At 38.5% G+C, this 22,820-nt stretch overlaps 2 protein-coding genes across 7 annotated transcripts in view; one reads left to right on the plus strand and one right to left on the minus strand.

The window, feature by feature from the left end:
- Window positions 1-5,023, plus strand: part of FRMD5 (FERM domain containing 5) — a 46,451-nt gene extending 41,428 nt beyond the window's left edge. The window contains exons 13-15 of one of the 3 annotated variants that reach the window (XM_015537400.2): window positions 1,424-1,767; window positions 2,644-2,695; window positions 3,037-5,023. In XM_015537400.2, the coding sequence (XP_015392886.1) occupies window positions 1,424-1,767; window positions 2,644-2,695; window positions 3,037-3,050 (410 nt within the window). In that variant the 3' untranslated portion in view covers window positions 3,051-5,023. Of the gene's footprint in view, window positions 1-1,423; window positions 2,301-2,643; window positions 2,719-3,036 lie in introns of those variants that run through there. The other 2 variants (XM_015537403.2, XM_015537402.2) reach the window with 2 other exon arrangements.
- A 4,259-nt stretch (window positions 5,024-9,282) lies between these two features.
- Window positions 9,283-22,820, minus strand: part of WDR76 (WD repeat domain 76) — a 61,215-nt gene continuing 47,677 nt past the window's right edge. For all 4 annotated transcript variants that reach the window (XM_042988990.1, XM_042988988.1, XM_042988987.1 and 1 more), the window contains 4 exons: window positions 18,191-18,408; window positions 17,548-17,700; window positions 15,874-15,927; window positions 9,283-10,003 (listed from right to left, as the gene is read on the minus strand). In XM_042988990.1, coding sequence (XP_042844924.1) covers window positions 9,748-10,003; window positions 15,874-15,927; window positions 17,548-17,700; window positions 18,191-18,408 — 681 coding nt within the window. In that variant the 3' untranslated portion in view covers window positions 9,283-9,747. The remainder of the gene's footprint in view (window positions 10,004-15,873; window positions 15,928-17,547; window positions 17,701-18,190; window positions 18,409-22,820) is intronic.

Raw genomic sequence — 22,820 nt, forward strand, 5'->3', positions numbered from 1 at the left:
CTAATCAACCCTTATTTGGTCAAACCTTTACATAGCTGGGAATCTGATCTAGTCTGCAGCAATTCAGGGTCAATTTCAGAGCAACAGAAGGGAACTGGGTTCTCTTACCATAGGCCGCAAAAGCAGGGAGAGTCAGAGCCACTCTGGCACCCCAAAGATAGCCAGGAATGAAAATGCAGACACTGAACCTGAAACAAGAAGCCATTTCCTCGAGAGCATTGTGATGTGGGCCATACTCGGTGACTCCAGGCCCACATCTTCTAGCCTCCATGGCTACTATTTAGTTGAGGGAGTAACCACCTCCTGTTTTTTGCTACCAGAGACTGAGCACTGTAAAGAGAGAAATGTTCCATCTGAAAAAGTAAAGAGATAATGGGTAGTTTTAGGGGGTCGGAGAACACGTTCTCCTGACCATTGTAAGAGAATTTCCACCCTGACCCAACAAGATGTTCTCAGAGACCACTCTGCAGTTTGGAGTGTGTAAAGATAGGGGACGTGTCAGCCTACAGTAGACCCAGCTCATTCTAAAGTAAAAAAAAAGAGCCACTAGCCAAGGCTATTCCCCTTCTCCATCAGAGAACACTTAGGAAGAGGGGTGCCTGGGTGGCTCAGTTGGCTAAGTATCTGACTATTGACTTCGGCTCAGGTCACATCTCCAGGTCATGAGATCAAGCCCAGAATTGGGCTCTGTGCTGAGTGTGGAGCCTGCTTGGGATTCTTTCTGTCCCTCTCTCTCTGCCTTCCCCTGCTCATGCATGCACATGTGTATGTGCACATGCACACTCTCTCTCAAAAATAAACATTAAAAAAAAAAAAAAGAAACCACTTAGGAAGAGCAGATAGGGTTTTAATGTCCCCTAAGATTAGGACAGCCAGAAGTGGGAGGCTGAAGAGACAGAGCACAACTGCAGAAATCCAAAAGATGACCTCATGAACTCAAGGAGCTGCATGCTGGGTTGTTAGAAGGGCACTCAGCTCCAGAATCAGTATTTCATGAGCCCTAGTGAAGGAAAACAGTCTTTTCCTCCCCATTCCTGCCTCTTAAGACCCTCAGCCCAAGAGGAAGACTTGAGCTCCCTGAAATGTGGCCCCAGCTCTGAATCAGGGATGGTATGCAATTCAGAATGTCTTTCAATTGACGTCAAAAGCAAGAAAGGCAGAATCTTTGACAAATCTTGCCAAGACCCTAGGTAAAAAGAAAAAAAACCTCCAACCATGGCCCCTCTGATGTCTGCTGCTTCTCTTATCCTCTTCCTGATACATCAGAACAGCATGCAGCGGCCACTGTCACGTAAAGTGTACAGAGGGGCTTCCTTGCAAGATTTTAGTTACCATATAAAACAGAATGGGTGCTGCCTCCACCAGACAGCAAAGTGTGCACAGGGACCCAGAAAGCCTTCTCACGTTCCTTTTGCATTTCCAGGCCTCGAGTCCCTCCGGGACAGTGCCCATTCCACGCCAGTGCGTTCCTCCTCCCACGGGGACACCTTCCTGCCTCATGTGAGAAGCAGCCGGGCAGACAGCAATGAGCGAGTCGCCGTGATTGCAGATGAAGCCTACAGTCCTGCAGACAGTGTGCTGCCCACCCCTGTGGCTGAGCACAGCCTGGAGCTGATGTTGCTTTCCCGGCAGATCAATGGGGCCACCTGCAGCATCGAAGAAGAGAAGGAGTCTGAAGCCAGCACTCCAACAGCTACAGAGGTGGAGGCCCTTGGGGGAGAGCTGAGGGCCCTGTGTCAGGGGCACGGCAGGCCAGAGGAGGAACAGGTGAATAAGTTTGTTTTAAGTGTCCTCCGTTTGCTCCTTGTGACCATGGGACTCCTCTTTGTTTTGCTCCTCCTCCTGATCATCCTTACCGAGTCTGACCTTGACATTGCCTTTTTCCGCGATATCCGCCAGACCCCCGAGTTTGAACAATTCCACTATCAATACTTTTGTCCCCTCAGGCGATGGTTTGCCTGCAAAATCCGCTCAGTGGTGAGCCTGCTCATTGACACCTGAGAAGGCATGACTCCTCCCAATAACTAGCCAGGTGGACCAAGGAGCCCGGCTACCCATTCCCAGCAATGGGACCCATCGCGGAACCATCGGCACATGTACCAAGTCCTCCTCTCATGACTCAAAGTCCACAGCCTAGGAGGGTCATTTCCCAGAAGAAAAAGAGGATAGGCTCATGCCCTATCTAAACAAACTGGGAAAACTCATTTCCTTCAGAGGTTCTTTCAAGAAAGGCTCAGCAACTCTGTTTCTCATCCTCCCGATTTGCAGGATAATTTTTGGTTTTGAATTTTGATTTTTCATAGATGTGTATTATTTTGAAAGTATCAAATAAAAATAATTTATTTTACTATTACGGATTATCGCAGTAGTGTCACCTAGCAGATGGGACACTAGTTGAAGACTAGAGAGCTGTCGTCTTCTGTATTGTGCGGGAGCTTTCCTACTGGGCTCCAGTAGGCTCATCAGTGCAGCCTCAGCAGCACAGGCCAGGGGTCTGGACAATGGGAACTATCTGTAGGTTTTCCTGCCAGACGAGATTTGAAAAAAGTAAACATCCATGTAGAATGATTAAATGGAAAGTTGCTTCTTATGATGGTCTGAGTTGGATTTTCTTTTCCTTTTGTTTTTTTCAAATCTGAGCAGAGTGGGCATCTGAAGGGACCACCGCTACCGCAGCAGCAGCAGCAGGGGTGGGGTAAGTCTGTCCCCTTAGACTAGAGATCCTAGTGGGCATCGCCATGAGTTTTATATAATGAACTTAGACTTCTGTGATTTTTTTTTCCTGAAGAACCTCAAGATTTTTATAGTGCTTCAGAGACATTAGTTGAATTCAGTGGTGCCTGAGATAAGACTGTCAGAAATGTCGGACAAAGTGTAGTTAACAGAAACGAGAACTTAGGTACCTAAGAAACTGTTGAGATTCAGAGAGCAGTACCTATTTTGTACCCCCCCCCCAAAAAAACTATTTCAATTTATATTTTAACAAGATGTTATTTTCTTATCAATTCATATTTTGTTTTTACTTTATGGATTAAGAAAATAGAGCCTGATGAACTAAATGATGCAAGAAAGAAACTGATCTTGAGAATGAAAAGCTTCAGAAAAGAGAATTCCAAGATCAACAAAGAGCCTTGGAAGGGACCAAGAAAAGGATTTCTTTAAATAGGCATACTAAAAGATGCCTACAAAAGAAAGAAAGCGAACGTGGCAGAAACCAACAATTAGATGTAGAAATACTGCCCCCTAGGGTCATCCTCTGCATCAGGAAAATAAGAGTTGTAGGAAAGTATTTGCCATTCTTGCTGAGGGAAGCTGCGGAAGCATGCAAAGCATAGCATGTGAAGGGTGAGTGTGGGGTCCAAGGCCCAAGCTCTGCAACTCTTAACAACCACTCACATACAAGATCTCGTTTTCATCTCAGGGAGAGATTTCTAAGTCATCTGGGGCCTGAGGACTTATTTAAGGATAGTCCGTAGACATATTCCTGGGACCCACACAATAGCGGAGTGGCTGCTAACATCACGTGATGTTGGGCAGCCCCAAATGCAGAACAGGATGAGTCACTTGAAGATTTGCTCTCCCCTAATTTGTCCCCTGAAATAGCAGAATCATGTCCATGTACAAAATATAACAGACATGGAATTGACAGGGGGTGCAGGGTGGGGGGAGTGGATTGTACAATTCTAAATGCCCTTTCATCTAGACCAGGGGTTGGCAAACTTCTTCTGTAAAGTGTCAGATAGTACATATTGTTTTTATTTTGGTTTTGTGGGCCATGCTCTGTGGCAACTACTCAACTCTGCCATCATAGCACAAAAACAGCCATAGGTAATACATAAACAAGGAAACATGGCTGTGTTCTATAACAGTTTATTTTTAAAAAGACAGCTGAATTTGGACCACAGGCCATAATTTGCCAACCCCAATCTAGACAATAAAACTGCTCCTTACCAGTATGTTAGCAGAAAGGGGGTCAGCTCTGCTCCCATTCCTGACTTGCTAAAGGCCCAGGACCATTTCCCAGTGGAGGCACTGGGGTTGCTTGTTTAAAGGGTGCTTGAACAACCAACCAGCAAAGAGGTAACTGATGCCAAGATGAGCAAGATCAAGTGTTTAAATGCTAAAACTCCACCAGAAGCTAAGAATGGAAGAGGAATGTCTGATCATTTCCATACCAGCGACAATTAGGGCAGAATTACAAACATCTATTTACCAAGTGACAAGACAAAGTGAAGGAGATCCTAGTAAAACTTAGGGATCACTTAGAACCAACTATCCACTGCCACTTGTCATCTACACAGGAAGGCTTTATTTAGCACAGGACTGAAGTGAAAAGTAGACTCAGAGATGAAAAGGCTGTCAGAAGATAGGGGGCTGGTTTTAACCTGGATATCTACTGTCTTATGCAACATAGCAGATTACCTTTTAGTGTAGTGTTCCTACCTCAGTCTGTAGAATATGGTGTTTCTATGCAGTGAGTGATAACCTTGACAGTGACCTTTCATATTCACATTAAAGAGAGATACAATATTCCATTTCCTGGTATGTTACTTGTGTCTAGAGTTCTAACAGTACAATAGTCCATACCACTTCCAACAGCTGGATTTTGCTCTCTGAACAGAAACTTTTGGGTTATTTTTTTCCAGGGCTTACCCCAGAAAATACAGATAGTAAAATTTCCTTCAATTTGCTTTTCAAGTAGCGCTTGAATAACAAACTTCCTTTGTTGGTGACTAGTCTTTTTGGTATCTCCCCATAAACATTGTTCAAATTTTTAACCTGGTTTTACTGTGTTCCACTATGTCTCCCATTTTCTCTCAAAATTAGTTTGATCTCATTGTAGAAAAAAACAATGGATTCCATAGCTTCATCCATCAGAGGAAATAAAACTCTTACTAAAGAATAGTGTACTGCATCTTTAAGCAGTAGAAGGTAAACTACCTGCAAATGTGAATTTCTTAGTTTCATTAAAAAGTATAGTTGTAAACCTTTCGTGTGCCAAAAATTCTAAGTTATACTTTCCTTCAAAGCAATGTACTTTTTTCTACATATGCAGTATGTAGTTAGCATAAAATCATTGGTGCCATGAAAATTATTTTTAAACTTAAATAAATATTTAAATATCATTGAAGAGTGGACTCTTTCTTAACCTACAACTGGTCTCCCTTTTTCCTCAAAGTTACCAACACAGAGATAAAAGGATACCAGGGGGATTTATACAGCTGACTGCTGTTCATGACTAGAATCATTTAAAATAGTCATTTTATTGGGGCACCTGGTTGGCTCAGTCAGTTAAGCATCCAACTCTTAATTTTGGCTCAGGTCATGATCTCATAGTCATGAGGTTGGGCTCCACACTGGGCATGGAGCCTACTTAATATTCTCTCTCTCAAAAAAAAATAGTAATAATAGTCATTTTGCTTATATCCATCTATCCTTGACCTTTCCCCCAAAATAAATACTACTAAAAACTTGGAAACTGTAATAATAGAACGATTTTAGAGATGAATTGGACCTCATTTTTCTGTTGAGGAAAACCAAGGAGTGATTTTCCTAAGGCTACATAGAGCCAAAAGTAGAACCAAGATGGTCCAGGGTGCCTGGCTGGCTCGATAAGTAGAGCATGAGATCTTGAGGTTGTGAGTTTGAGCCCTACATTGAGTGTAGAAATTACTCAAGAAAATAAAATCTTAGGGGCAGCTGGGTGGCTCAATCAGTTAAGCATCAACTCTTGATTTCAACTCAGGTAATGGTCTCACAGTCTGTGGGATGGAGCCCTGCATCTAGCTACACACTGACGGTGCTGAGCCTGCTTAAGATTTTCTCTCTCCCTGCCCTTTCCCTCCTCTCTCAAAATAAACTTAAAAGTTTTTTTTTTATAAACAAGAACCTAGATGGTCCAGCTTCTAGACCAGTGTTCTCACTCAAGCCTAGAACAAGAACAGAAAACATTTCCTATGAAGGGAATAGAATGGTGTCACTGCTACAGTAACCTGATAATTACAACTTACAAAATATATTCCTATAACATTATCTCACCTGATTATATAACCATCACTCTGGCTACAAAACTGGTAATGGTCTTTTAAATTCCATGAGGATGAAAAGTGAAACTTGGGTCCACTGTGCTAGTTTCTTACCTAATCTTCCTGGTTTCAATTCTATCTGCCCTTTAATGCTCCATCCTGCTACCAGATCATCTTCCTAAAGCACCAATCATGTTATGTAACCCACCTCAAAATTTTCAGAGGTTCCTATCACCTATAAAATGATTATCTAATATCCTGTCCCTAGTGGAGCTTTGTTTTTGTTTCTAATGACAAAGTCTTTGCTTAAAGTGATCTGCAAAGTAAAAAGCCTAAGAAACAGGGGCGCCTGGGTGGCTCAGTAAGTTGAGTGTCCAGCTCTTGATTTCAGTTCAGGTCATGATGCCAGGGTCGTAGGATTCAGCGCTGAGTGTGGAGCCTGCTTAAGATTCTCTCTCCCTCTGCCATTCTCCCCCACCATTTTCTAAAAAAGAAAAAAAGCTCTCTAAAAACAAAAAAGAAAAGCCTAAGAACCACTGGATGTGAGTGGTGATTTCCCATGATCCTACAGTTTTTTTAACATTTATTTAACATTTGTTTATTATTTTCTTTCCCCCAGTGCAAGATGGGGAGAGGCAGAGAAAGTGGACACAGAATCCAAAGCAGACTCCAGGCTCTGTGCTGTCAGCACAGGGCCCAACATGGGGTTCAAACTCATGGACCGTGAGATCATGACCTGAGCCGAAGTTGGACACTTAACTAAGCCACCCAGGCGCCCCCATGATCCTACAGCTTTAAGGCAGCCACTCTTCTATGGATACTTAATGAGGACCCCCTATTTACAGACCCTTTCAGGGCTCTAGCACCCGCTCCCTCTGCTTAGGGTTCCTCAACCATCACCAGGCCCCTCTACAAGAGAATACACTCCTGGTTTTAGCACATGAACAGGCTTCCTCTACACACCCCTACAACTTGCTGATGGAGTAGAATCAAACAGGCAAAAGATACTTTTAAAACATTTCCTCTTGCACTGCTTTCATTTTAGGAAGAGGTACCTTAAAATGTTTTACTCCTGCCTCTGTACTAAATGTTATCTTCCTCACAAAATTTCACCTTTTCATTTGAAAATCCAAAAACACTTATAACCAAATGAACCAAAATATGGGTTTATGCTGTCCTGGAACTAAAACTCCTTACTGGCCATCAATACCATACTAAAAAGGAAAAACCAAAAAAAGTACTAAATCAGAAGGGACAGCCTAGCAAAAGGACACCTAAGTTTTTGGAACCTGAAGTTAAAGGGCATATATTGCTTCCTCTTGGATTGATACAGAAGGTACATGTGTCTGCCCTCCTCCCTCCCCATGTACTATAACTGACTGAAAGGATTTAAATCTTTGTGTACACAGCCCCAAGCTCCCTGCTTTCCTGGAGAACTGCCTTTGCAAAGTCATCTCTGTGGAAAGGAAACTCAAAGGCATGAATACCAAAACAGGACTTAAGGAACTAAGATTTATTAATTCCTAATCATTTTTAAGTCTCTCCGAGTTTGACCAAGTCCCTGTCCGCCTGAGAATAGTCTCCTTCCTCCTTAAAGGCATAAAAGGGTGGGCATCTCAAAGAAAATGACTCAAGAGGAATACAGAGCTTACGTGCTTAAGAGATATCATAAAGCCCAACTTAAAAAAAGAGAGAAAGCAATCATAACATACGAATAATTACAGAAGCCATAAAGCTTTAAACAAGTCTCTGGGAGAAGTACCTTTCACAACAGATTACAGTTTAAGGATGTCCTAAGGGAGACAATTTTCCTTTATGTGCTTTGTAGATTTAAACAATTACTCCATTATAGAGCTTATCACTGAGAAACAAGTCCCCACTCACTTTCCTTCCTTCCTGCATTGCATCAAGAAGACAGAACTCTATTAACTGGAATTAGATATAAATAGTACAGTTTATGAAGCTAAAATGGCAAAAGAAACCACAAAAGTGACAAACATCAAGAATTTGCTAACATTTATTGCAGAAACCGGGCAATTACCACCAAGGATTCAAAGCTTAAATGATGGTACTAATTTCAATGAGAGTATTTTTCAATATCTTTAAAAAACAGCACTTTTCACAAAAGTAGCCACACTCTGGGACGTGTGAAATGAAGTGGTGTAGAAAAGGGAAAGGGGGAAAAAAAAAAAAAGAAAAGAAAAGAAAAGGGAAAGGAGCCTACAGGCTTCATTTATTATCTCCAGGGCAGTTTAATAGAAGTCAACCTCACTTAGCTTTCCCTTCCATTTCATAAATGAATATTTCCATTTCACTTCCAATTTCTATAATCCTCTCATCAAGAAAACAGAATTCTTATTACTTATAACCTATTTAATAAACTAGGCCTCAATAATTACAGAGAAGGAAATTATACATGTGACTTTATTTCTGTGATACACAATTTGAGAAGACATTTCCTCTTAGAATTCAAACATATTGCCAAAAACTATAATGGTCCTTCAGTAGTAGTTTGTCAATGAAGAGCAACAAGGTAAATATCTAGCAAAAAGGTAATATCTTACAGTAATGTCAGTCACTGATTTTGTAGCTACCCTTCCAACAACAAACACTTTCAAATTGCCCTAACTTCTAGAAAAAAAAAAATTTTATGACAAAAAATGCCAAAAGTCGTTTTTCACAACATTTCCTCCAAATATGAATTAGGCATGAAGGTATTCACTTAAGAAGATAATAAATCTCCTCTGGAGAGTTTAAAGACAGGGATAGGTAAGTGTATCTGAGACCTTCTAAGGCAGGAGCTTTCACTTCTTAAGCCATGACCTACAGCAGTACCACAATAATAAAGACATATATTTTACATCAGAATATACATGTGCATATATACGTACAAATATGCATACATATATAACTAAGTTTCACAAAACAACCCTTACTCTATGTTTCCTATTCTTTACTATTTCTTTCCTTTTCCTTTTTTTAAACTCTGGTCATGGCTAAACTGATTTCATGTGAATAGCTATAAACCACAGTGTGGAAAACACTGGTCTGAAGGCAATCTCACCCTGGCTTACAAGGGTCAGGCAGATCCAAACCTTGTTCCTAGAAGACCTAGAATTCCTCAGCCATGTCTCAAGAGCCATCTAGAGGAGATCAAAGGGTCAGCACACACAGACCCAGGCCCTGCCCGAGTCAACTAAGGCTTCTCAACAATTATCTTGGGATTTCACATAACATTGAATTTAAAGGCGGGGGAAAAAAGAGCTCTCTATTTAAAAAAATTAAAAGTTTGAAAATCACTAAGTTAGGATCTCTTCCAGTATATGAGTCTAGAAATAAATATTCACTCCAAACTATAAAATAAACCACAAATCCAAATGTCACTATCAAAACCCGTATCATTAAACCACAAAAACTTTTAATAATAACCAAAGCTTTGTAATTTATAATGCTAGAATTTCTCAATATACTGCCTGATTAAAGTGCTGAAGCAATCATAGCCTCCCCTCAAATTCCCTCCCCAACCTACAGAAACAACTTAAAAGCCTTCTCCCTTACTAAAAAGTACATTCTGCTCACAGTTCTTACTAATAAAGCAATTTTATATTTGCTAAGAAGAACATATGAACAAGTAAACAGACCAAGGCACATGAATTACTAGGCTCCTTAGACACTGATTTGAACAAATTGGTGTTGCTAAACCAAACACTCAGCAACTTTCTTAATTCATAAAAACATGTATCTTCCCACTGGAATTGCCTCCAGCCATAATATACCGAGTTGGGTGCATAGCATTGATGGAACACACAGAGACAAGGCATTCTCCACCAAAAAAAGAATGCACCTGCTTTCCTGTCTCATGGAAGATTTCCACCCGTCGTGGATGAGCCATGCTGCCAACTATGACACAGTCTTCTTGTTTAGGGTCCCACACAGCCTGGAACCTGGTCAGCCATCGCCCAGTGAGGGTGTTGTGCCTAGTGAAAAAAGCAAGTTTTTTAAAGGTATAAGTGTTAAATAACTGAAGGCAGCAATCGGCAGACAGTAAGCATGGCAATGCTCCTAAATGCTGGTTTTCTCTGCCAAGCTTCTCATTAAGTTACTGAGTTACCATCAGCCTAATCTCATCCTTCATATAAAACTGAACACTAGGGGTGCCTGGGTGGCTCAGTCAGTTAAGTGTCTGACTCTTGATTTCGGCTCAGGTCATGATCTCACAGTGCAGAGCCCGTTTGGGATTCATTCACATTCTCTCTCTCTCTCTCTCTCTCTCTCTCTCTCTCTTTCTGCCCCTCCCCTGCTCACTCTCTCTCTCTCTCTCTCAAAATAAACAAATAAACTTTAAAAAAAAAAAAAACCCTGAAAATTAGTCCCTTCATGGTTGTTCCTTTCTTGGGATGCCTGGGTGGCTCAGTAAGTTAAGCATCCAACTCTTGATATCGACTCAGGTCATGATCTCGCAGTCTTGAGACGGAGCCCGGCTGCACTAGGCATGGAGCCTGCTTAAGATTCCCCCTCCCCCTCTCCCTCTGCTCCTCCCCTGCTCATACATGCATGTACTCTCTCACTCTCTTTCAAAAAAAAAAAAAAAAAATGAAAGTGAAAATCAGGACAGAGATGATGTCTTCTGTACTTCTGAATCTCCAGTGCCAAGTACAGTGGTTTGTACTCAGTGGATGGTTACTCTCTGTTAAAACAGCACCTTTTGGGGGCACCTGGGTGGCTCATTTGGTTGAGCAACCAACTCTTGATTTCAGCTCAAGTCATGATCCCAGGGTTGTAGGATCAAGCCCTGCTCAGCATGGAGCCTGCTTAAGAGTCAGTGTCTGTCTGTCTCTCTCTCTCTCTCTCTCCCTCCCTCCCTCCCTCCCTCCCTCTCTCTCTCCCTCTGCCCCTCTCCCCAACTCATGCAATCTCCCTCTAAAGTTAAAAAAAAAAAATAGCACCTTTTTTGTTCACTATTTCCTAGCTCAATAGAATCCTCACCCTTCCTTTTTTTTAAACATACAAATAGAAGAAGCCCTAGAAATAAGAAATATATAATCCAGGTTATTGCCATTTTAATAGAATCTATAATCCCGTATTTGTATTCCCTGATAACCAAACCCTGAGATCATTTTATATTCCATAAATTTTTAAGTAAAAATATATTTGGGGCTCAAAGAAGTCACAAGAGAAATTAGAAAATATCTGACAATGGAGCACCTGGGTGGCTCAGTCAGTTAAGTGTCAGACTTGGGCTCAGATCATGATCTCATAGTTAATGGGTTCAAGCCCCGTGTCAGACTGTGTGCTAACAGCTCAGAGCTTGGAGCCTGCTTCAGATTCTGTGTCTCCCTCTCTGCCCCTCCCGAACTCATGCTTGCTCTCTCTCAAAAATTAATATTGAAAAAATTTTAAAAAGAAAGAAAATATCTAAAAAATTAAAAATGAAACACAACATACCAAAATTTATGGGATGCTACAAAAGCAATACTAAGGGAAATGTATAGCAGTAAACACTAAAGTCTCAAAATCAACACACCCTAGTTCCTCAAGGAACTAGAAAAAGAAGAACAAACTCAACCAAAAGTTAGAAGAAGGAAGGAAACAATAAAGATTAAAGCAGAGCTAAAAGTCAGGTCATGATCTCACAGTTCATGAGTTCGGGCCCCGCATCAGGCTCTGTGCTGACATCTCAGAGCCTGGAGCCTGCTTTGGATTCTATGTCTCTCTCTCTCTCTCCTTTCTCTGCTCATGCTCTGTCCCTCTCTCTGTGTCTCTCAAAAATAAACATTAAAAAAGAAAAATTTAAAACAGAGCTAAATGAAATGGAGAATAGAAAAACAATATAAAAAAAAACAAACAATAGAAAAAAAAAAAAACTAAGTTGGTGTTTTGAGAAGATCGACAAAATTGACAAGCCCTCACCTAGATTAGGAAAAAAAAGTGAAAAAAAAGAATAAAAGATAAAATGCAAGTAACTGAAATCAGATATGAAAGCGAGGACATTAAAACTTATGTCACAAAAATAAAAAGGATTACAAGAGAACAGTACGAACAATTATATGCCAACATATTGGTTAACCCAGAAGAAATGGCATTTCCTCATGGACCGAATCATGAGGAAACAGAAAATCTAAGCCTATAACTAACTACTAAGGGGATTAAAACACCAATCGAAAACCTTCCAATAAAGAAAAGCCCAGGACCAGATGGCTTTGCTGGAGAATTCTACCCAACATTTAAAGAATAAACACCAATGCTCATCAAATTCTTCCCAACAATTAAGGGGGAACTTCCAAATTTCTTTGAAACCAGCACTGTTCTGATACCAAAACCAGAAAAGGACTCTGCAAAAAAATAAAATGACAGACTAACATCCCTGATGAATACTGATGCAAAAATCCTCAACAAAATACTAACAAATTGAATTCAGTAGTGCATTAAAAGGATTATACACTATGATCAAGTTGGATGTGTATCTGGAATGCAAAGATGTTTCAACATACAAAACTCAAATGATTTAATATACCACATTAACAGAATGAAGGATAAAAACCATGAGATCATCTCGATGCAGAAAAATCGTTCGACAGAATCAATACCCTTTCATGATAAAAACATTCAATGAACTAGGAACACAAGGAACTATCTAAACATATTAAAGGCCATATACAAAAAGCCCACAGCTAATATCATACTCAATGGTGAAAGATTGAAAGCTTTTCCTCAAAGATCAGGGAAAAGGCAAGGATGCCCACTCTTGCCATTTCTATCCAACACAGTCCCGAAACAGGTATGTTTCTTACCAACATAAATCTGGTAGGACTAGAGACACTAATCTAAATGCCAGGTGTTCACAACTGTACAGGTAGCTAGATCCTACCTGTGAGACATCACCATTACACCAACAAGCATTTGATAAGGGGGACATTCTGAACACTCACATGATGATCAATTAGACAAGAAAAAGAAATACAAGGCACCCAAACTGGAAATGAAGAAGTATAATTATCTGTTTGCATGACACAACTCCACACTCACATAAAATTCAATTCTAAGACTCTACACTCACATAAAAAACTGTTAAACTAAAACAATTGCAGCACCATTGCAGGATACAAAAATAAATGTACAAAAATCAGTTGCATTTCTACACATTAACAATGAACAATCTGGACAGGAAATTAAGAAAACAATCCCATTTACAAAAAAAGAATAAAATACATAGGAATAAATTTAACCAAAGAAGTGAAAGATTTGTACACTGAAAACTACAAAACACTACAAAAACAAATCAAAGAAGATACAAATAAATAGACATCATGTCCATAAATTGGAAGATTTAATATTGTTGAAATGTTCTTAACTATTCAAACTGATCTATAAATTGAATGTAATACCTATCAAAATCCCAATGGCATTTTGTACAGAAACAGAAAAATAATCTTAAAACTGATATGTAAGCTCAAAGGACCACAAATGGCCAAGATAATCTTTAAAAAAAAGATTTTTTTTTAAGTTGGGGGCCTCACACTTCCTGATTTCAAAATATACCACAAAGTAACAGTAATTAAGATAGAGTGGTACTGGCATAAAGACATACAGTCCAACGTAACAGAGAGCCCAGAAATAAACTCTCATGTATATGGTCAAATGACCTTCCATAAGGGTGCCAAGACCACACAATAGGGAAAGGGGAGTGTCTTCAACAAATGGTGCCAGAAAAACTGGATATCCACATACAAAAGAACAAAGTTAGACAGTAATCTTACACCATATACAAAAATAACTCAAAATGGATTAAAGACTTAAACATAAGACCTGAAACAAAACTCCTAGAAGAAAACATAGTGAAAAAACTTCAGGACATTGGATTTGGCAATGATTTCTTGGATATGACACCAAAAGCAAAACAGACAAATAGGACTATATTAATCTCAAAAATTCTGTGCACCAAAGGAAACAATCAACAGAATGAAAGGCAACCTACAAAATAGTGTAACTCCTACAACTCAAACTAGGGGCGCCCAGGTGGCTCAGTCAGTTGAGCATCTGACTTCAGCTCAGGTCAGGATCTTAGTTTGTGGGTTTGAGCCCTGCATTGGGCTCTGTGCTGACAGGTCAGAGCCTGGAGCCTGCTTTGGATTCTGTGTCTCCCCCCTCTCTCTGCCCCTCCCCTGTTTGTGCTCTGTCCCTTTCTCTCTCTTTCCCAAAATAATAAATAAAAAACATTTTTAAAAAATTGAAAGCAAAAATGACCCATTTCAAAAATGGGCAAGACTTGAATAGACAGTTCTACAAAGAAAATATATAAATGGCCAAAAGCATATGAAAAGATGTTCAATATCACTAATCATTAGAGGAATGCAAATCAAAACCACAGTGAGATATTACCTCACACCCATTTAGATGATCACTAACAAAAGAGCAGAAAACAAGTAAGGGGCACCTGGGTGGCTCAGTGGGTTAAGTGTCTGACTCTTGACTTCAGCTAAGGTCATGATCTTATGGGTTCTTGAGTTCGAGTCCTGCATCGGGCTCTGTGCTCATGGTGCAGAGCCTGCTTAGGATTCTGTCTCTCCACTCTCTGCCTCTCTGCCTCTCTGTGTGTGTGTGTGTGTCTCTCTCTCTCAAAATAAATAAATAAATAAACTTAAAAAAAAAAGAAGAAGAAGAGAAAAGTGATGAATATACAGAGAAATTAGAACCCTGGTGTACTGCTGGTAGTATCAGAAAGTAAAATGTATAGCCCTTACAGAAAAACAATATGGAAGTTCCTCAAAAATTAAAAAACTCCTCCTTCTGGGCTATATACCCAAAATAATTCAAAGGACCTTGAAGAGATATTTGCACACCCATGTTCACTGCAGCATTTACAATAGCCAAAAGGTAGAAACAACCCAAATGTCCTTCAACAGATAAACGGGATAAAGAAAATGTGGATTACACATACAATGAAATATTATGCAGCCTTAAAAAATGAGACCCTGTCACATGCTAGAACATAAGAGAACACTGAGGACATGATGTCAAGTGAAATACACTAGTCAAAGAATGACAAGTACCATGATTCTACTCATATAAAGTATCTAAAGTAGTTATAAGTACTCATCAAGTGTCAAGTAGAAAGGTGGTTGCCAAGGTCTGGAAGGGAGGGAGAAGGAAGAATCAAGGTTTAATGGGCATAAAGTTTGAAAAAGGAAATGAAGAGGGACAATTTATGAGAAAGGAAACAAACACACTTAAATGTAGCTTCCACAGACTATAAAATGCATGAAGCAACAATCAACATATTGCATACCCTATTCCCAACTCCATAAATACTCACAAAGAGAGACATCTAGGAAGAAGGCACTGACGCAAGTTGGATGTAAAATACTGTACATACATTAAAAATAGCAGATGCAAAAAAAAGAAAGAAAGTAACCAAAGAAAGTAAGTGGGAAGGTGGGGAAACCATTTAAGCTCACAACAAACAGGTATAAACAAAGAGAGCTTCAGCTGGCCTCACAGTAGGTAAGTAGTTACAATCTTCTTTAATAAGATACCATAAATAATTCAAGTGGAATACAGTCATCCACCTTAACCAAACAGAACCACCCAGCTGTAGAGAACAGCTACTGACTAAGAGACTGAACCTCTTTAAAAATACAGTGAACCTGGAAGCAAGAACACTTCTAAACAGGATAGGAACTAGCAACCTAGGACACTTAATGTAATACAAAAATCAGACTTATTACATCTCTTTGATCATCAGATGTCTAATGTATGCACTCTAAATAGCTGATAGCAATCCAATGTATGCACTCTAAATAGCTGATAGCAATCCAGGGTCTACATTATTCAGCATATGGAAACCTACCTGATGGTAGTGAGCAGAGGAATCTGAGAGGATATACAGCTGCTGTCAAAGATTCTGCAAAATAAAGATCAGGAATAAAGTAACACCCTTTTTACTGTTTCTTAAAAATTTTCTGAAATATCAGTGTATTTAACAAGCTTTTCATTGGTTCATGATATGAAATATGATTGCTATTTTAAAATATATAGGATCAGGCTTTAACAAAAATTACAAGAAATATTATAAAATTCAGTGCTTTATAGTTTAGTGTAGAAATAATTTATTTAAATGCTATTACCCCAAATGTAAAATGCACATTATAAAGTGATAATCTGGTGAAATCTATTAGAAATCACAATATAGATCATATATAAAGGGATATGGTCTGAAAATGTACAAATAACCTAAAGTGCATGCACATATCAAGAGCAATTCCCCCATGAGACTCATTAATGAGGGACTAAACAATGTCATTTTCAGATGCTGGCAAGACTATGACTGACCAGCAACCAAGGGGAGAAGTTCTTGTGGGATAACTCAAAGAGTCCAGAAGCCTCTACCAGGTAGAGAAAGAAACTACCCACATCACACCACCTCCCCCTTCTTTATGCACCTAGCTATTCCAGTGCAGTTTCTTGGCACTAGAGCTTATTGCCTACTTAGATGACGAGAAAGGTGAATCATTAACAGCTAATGTAAACTCTACAGTGCAAATGGAAAGAAATGGGAAAAATAGGTAGCTTCTGAGACAAAGAAAACTGTATGGGTGGAAAAGAGACAATGGGCTGCCACTGCCTGGTGACTAAATCTTTTAATGCACCCACCTGGGTAATGCTCACAGACTTTACTAGAAACTAACTGGGTATTTGTCACAAACCGAAAACCATGCTCTTCCCAATAGAAGAGTATAACAGAAATTAGGTGCCTTTCTAGAGCTGGGCCCACAATATATATTCAACAGATACATTCAACAGATACTGTCTATCCACCAGTCATATATTTCCATCCAGTGTCCTACTATTCAACCAATGAATTCCAGAATCACTTAAGGTAAAAACTCTCATAAAATAATAAATGCTTACAATGCTAAGCAAAACCAGGAATTACAGAAGAGAACAAAATCATTTCCTTTGTGGTTGTATTAACATTCTTCACATCTTTTTTATTGGCACTACATTCTAATTTTTGTTCAACTGTTTACATTTCATTTTTAAAGCCATTTTAGGAAGTACCAAAAAGCTAAAACCATAAAACTGTAACCAGTAGTTTGTACAGAAGCCCAATTTTTGCTATCTTTTCTGCCTGCCTACACTCAGCATTTCACATGTAAGGCAGACCCCACTATCCCCAACATAAGAGTTTGTCCCTATGCTAAAATTATCTTTCTTCCAACATATCACAGCCTGGTTTTATTGGGAATTCTGGGATTGCTCAGGGCTCAAAGGAAAGCCTGACATCTACTTCCTGAAGTAGCTATAGACCTTTCCTGCTGATCTCAAGGAAATTTCCAGGCCCAAAAACTTTTGAAAAGCCATTAAATATAGGTTACTGATCTGGCTAGGAACAGAGAAATGGCTACAAAACAATAATACTAGCAATTCAATAGGGAGCAGTAGTAAAGCTACCAGTTTACTGACACAGTAGCTACAGACTCTTTAGATTCCTTAACAACACATTTCTATCTCCCCAGTTTACCTCAGCTTACAATCAGCACATGTGGTCACTATTCTGTTACCAGTAAGAGGTGAAAAATATGCAGAAGCGATGCTCTTTGTGTGTTCAGTCAAAGAAATCAAAGGCTGGCTTCCCCTGGGATTCAGGTGCCTTGCATCATAAATATGAGTATCCCTGTAAGGGGAGAATAATTCTCAGTTTTAGTGAGCTCTCGAATAGTGCTGAACATTAATTAGACACTCAAATACTCATTACACTGAAGAACAATTAAGACAGAACATTCTAATCTGTAATAATTTTACACTGTGTAGACAACAAGATTCTACTTGGTTTTCCAATCTGAGAAAAAAATGAACACAGACCAACAAGTTCTATGTCACATACAGGTTTTTTTATAAGTTTTCTTCTCAAGAGACTAGAATTAAATGCATGTGATGCCACGGAAAACAAAAATGTGTTCTGGTTTAATATTTTCACTATTTATTAAATCCAAAAGAATCTCTCTTTTAAAAAAATCACATTCAATAAAACCTCAATTGGTGTAGAAATCAAAATTATTTGACCATATGGGGTATCACAAAAGTTGGAGATCTTTGACATCCAAACTAAAGCAATATTCCTAACTTTAAAAGGCCTGAATCACAAAACTTTATGAAGAACATACCTCAATCCTGCAGTGATAAAATACTGTCTATGCACTGGGTGGACATGAACAGTTCTTATTTTTCTCAGAGAAGAATTGATAAGCTTCTCATAAGAAGTTCCAGGTGTCCGTCGATCCACCAGCGATATATTTCCATTCCAGTGTCCCACTATTAAAGTGGAAGCATCTTCTCCCAAGAAGTCAAAGGAGGAAAAGCTACTTCTTTCATCTCTACATACCTAAGGATATAAGTAACAACTTATACAACACTCTCCTTTTTAAAGAAAACAGATGCATAAATTATTTGGTAAAAATCTATGAAACACTTTACCTAATAATCTCATTTATTCTTCCATCATCCCACAGAAAGCACCAGGCAGAATGATCACCCCTTTTTACAGAGATGAAAACAAAGGCACTGATCAGCTGTGAGACTCCCCTACAATCAAATGGCCCATCTACCCATGTCAGGGTTACATGCCAAATCTCTTAAATCCACCAAACCTCAGTTGCAGATCTACCCTGTGACACTTACTAGGAAATGAACTAAATATGAATTCTACCCAATTCAAATACCTTAATATATCAAGGAATTTTGCCACCTAAGTCCAAAAAAATATAGCCAAATGTTCATCACCTACTCTTGGTAGAAGTGTAAATAAATACATAGCAAATTTCTGACAACCAGAGTACACCTATCAAACTATTTAATGCTTGTACTCTCTGACCCAAAAATTTATCTAAGATATATATAAAGTTGCCTACTGCAAGACTGCCTACAATAGCAATAAGAAGCAACCTAGGGGCGCCTGAGTGGCTCAGTGGGTTAAGTGTCTGACTTCAGCTCAGGTCATGATCTCACAGTTCATGGGTTTGAGCCCCACATTGGGCTCTGTGCTGGCAGCGCAGAGCCTGGAGCCTGCTATGTGTTCTGTGTCTCCCTCTCTCTCTCTGCCACTCATGCTGTCTCTCTCAAAAAAAATAAATATTTTTTTAATTAAAAAAAAATTTTTTTAAAGAAGCAACCTAAATGTCCACCAAAAGAGGCCTGGTTTAATAAATGATGGTACATCACTACTTTGAAATACCATGAAATGCTAAAGAGAATGAGGTAGATTTGTACTATAATCTCTCCATACTAGTAAGTGAAAAGAGCAAGTTGCAAAAAAAGTATGTATACAGTATGAATCCATTAGTACAAAATTACATGGTTGTAAGTATATGTGTACTTTCTTGAAGCATACCCAAGAACTACAAGGCTTACTTCTGCAGAGTGGAAATGGGGAAAAAGCAGATTTCCTTTGCACACCCTATTTACTGTAAATATGTTATCATAAGCATATATTAATGTTATGATTTTTAATCACTTATAATCCACAGTACTATTACTTTGGGCTCAGGTCTCACACACATAAAAAATAAAAAATAACAGTTGTAGAATGTGTCAGACACAAGTAAGAGAATAACCACAATTTGCAACACTGAATCACTAATTGCTGGTATTTAGTTTTAACGTACTATTATAAACTGAGATTAACAAATTAATTAACTGAAATCATCATAACCCCCATACACCCAAAAAGCCCAGTATACACAAATGAAACCTGAAGTATTCAGTCAGTATGTTAAAAATGGTTAAGTCCAGGGGCTTAAGTGCAGTGAAGTCAGACAGACCCAAGTGAAAACTCTAGCACTACCATTTATGTTCCTGAGCAAGCTAATAAACCTCTTTACCTCAGTTTTCTCAACTGTTAAGTGAGGATAACATTATTTATTTCATAGAGTGTTATAAGGCTTAATAATATATATAAAGCACTCTCAGGTAAATGTCTAACACAAGGTAACTGCTCAATCAGAAGTAACAGGAGCACATTACTTATGCATGCAACTTCATGGATGAATCTTCAAAGTATTATACTAGCTGAAAGAAGTCAGACATAAAAAGCTACATACCATATGATTCGATTCCATTTACTTGACATTCTGGAGCAAAGTTATAGGGACAGTAATCACATCAGTGGTTGTCAGGGGCTGTGGGAAGGGGGAGGAGACTGACTACAAAGGGTCATAAGGTAATTTTTTCAGGTGATGGAAATTTTCTCTATATTGATTTTGGTTGCATTACACGGGTGTACACAATTTGCCAAAGCTCATAGAACCATACACTTAAAGGGATAAATTCTACTACATATAACTTATACCTCAATAAACCAGACTTAAAAAAAAAATATACACACACACACACACATACATATATATATATTTATATATATATATATATATTTATATATATATATATATATATATATATATATATATATGATATGTATGGGAGGGCCTTGGTGGCTCAGTGGTTAAGAGTCCAACTCTTGATCTTGGCTCAGGTCATGATCTCACAGTTGAGTTCAAGCCCCACATCGGGCTCTGTGCTGATAGTGTGGTGCCTGCTTGGGATTCTGTCTCTCCTCTCTACCCCTCACCTGCTTGTGCGTGCTCTGGCTCTGAGAATAAATAAACTTAAAAATATATATATACATATATAGGGGTACCTGGGTGGCTCAGTCAGTTAGGAGTCCAACTCTTGATTTCAGCTCAGGTCATGATCTCACGGTTTCATGGATTCAAGCCCTACAAATACTGGGCTCTGACCATGCAGAGCCTGCTTGAGATTCATTCTCTCTCTCTCTCTCTCTCTCTCTCTCTCTCTCTCTCTCTCTCTGTCCCTCCCCTGCTCATGCTCTGTCTCTCTCAAATAAACTTATATATATATATATATATATATATATATATATATATATACATATATATATATATATATATATATATAAACTTATATATACAAATAACCTTATAGAGAGAGAGAGATGGAGATATATATATATATATATATGGAGAAATCATATGTGTGTATTGTGTGTGTATATATAGATAGATAGATAACCCAATTAAAAATTAGGCAAAGAATCCAATATTTAAAGAAATCAACATTTCTGTAAAGAACTACAAATGGCCAATAAGCAGATGAAAAGACACTGAGTATCAATCATTAGGGAAATGAGGATCAAAACCATAATGACACAGGACTTCATACTCACTAGGATGGCTATAGTAACCAACAATAAGTGTTGGCAAAGATGTGGAAAAACTGAAACACTCATATATTGTTGATGAGTGTGTAAAATGGTAGAGCCAGTATGGAAAACAGTTTGGTAGTTTCTCAAAATGTTAAACACGGAGTTACCATATGCCCCAGCAAGTCCACTCCTAGGTATATACTCAAGAGAAATGAAAGCTTATGTTCACACAAAAGCTGTACATGAATGTTCATAATAACCTTATTTTCAATAGTAAAAAATGGAAACAACACAAATGATGAAAATGTGGTATATCCATACAGTGAAATATTATTCAGCCACAAAAAGGAATGAAGTAATGACATTTCACAACATGGATGAACCTTGAAAACATTGTTATGTAAAAGAATACGGGGCGCCTGGGTGGCTCAGTCGGTTAAGCACCCGACTTCAGCTCAGGTCACGATCTCACGGTCCGTGAGTTCAAGCCCCGGGTCGGGCTCTGGGCTGATGGCTCAGAGCCTGGAGCCTGCTTCCCATTCTGTGTCTCCCTCTCTCTCTGCCCCTCCCCCGTTCATGCTCTGTCTCTCTCTGTCTCAAAAATAAATAAACGTTAAAAAAAAAAAAAAGAATAAAGTCACAAAAGACTACAAATTGTATGATTCCATTTATATGAAATATCTAGAATAGGCAAATCTAGAAAGATAGAAAGTAGGTTGGTGGTTGTCTAGGGCTGGTGGGGGAGAGAAAATTGGGACTACCTGCTAATGGGCAAGGGGTTTCTTTCTGGGGTGATGAAATATTTTTAAATTAGACTCTGATAATGGTTTCACAACTCTGTAAATATACTAAAAACCATTGGATTTTAACTTTAAATGGGTGAATTGTACGATACGTAAATTATATGTCAGTAAAGCTGTTTAAAAAATTAAGTAGTTATTATTAAGTGACTGATATGATATACACATACCTTTAAATTTCAAATTCCAACTTTCTTATAAGAATAAAGACAAATATAAAACAGAACATGACTTGCATAGATAACTACATGGTTGTACCTTAATAACCAAAGTGTTATCATTAAACAATTTGAAGAAGACTTTTGACAAAAATTATCTCTTATGTAAAAGATTAAGGCATAAAATTATACCATCAATTAGTATTTACAAAGCAACTTCAGTGATGGCCTTGTTCTCTTTGTTGTCTATTACATATAAATTGCTCTTACACTGAGGACTTCTAGAAACTTTAAAAGTCACACTTAAGATAAAGGATAAAATCCTACATCTAAATCATCCTAAACTTCACAAAGATTAAAATCCATACTATTAAAAAAGTTTGATTTGTAAGAATTATTAAGGAAATTTGATACAGTTAAGCAAATTTGAAAGCTCACTTCAAATAGTATGATTATTGTAAGCATTAAGCAGTAGATATTTAAGTAGTAAACTAAAATGTAATCACTGGGATTACATTAACAGATTTCTCAGCCTTTGGAAGATTCTGGTGCATTGTGCCAGAAATCAAAATGATTACAAACCTCCAAGGTTTCTAGGTCATCTAGGTAGAGTGTCCCT

Source organism: Panthera tigris, chromosome B3, assembly GCF_018350195.1.
Source record: "Panthera tigris isolate Pti1 chromosome B3, P.tigris_Pti1_mat1.1, whole genome shotgun sequence".
NCBI classification, from domain to species: Eukaryota; Metazoa; Chordata; class Mammalia; order Carnivora; family Felidae; genus Panthera; species Panthera tigris.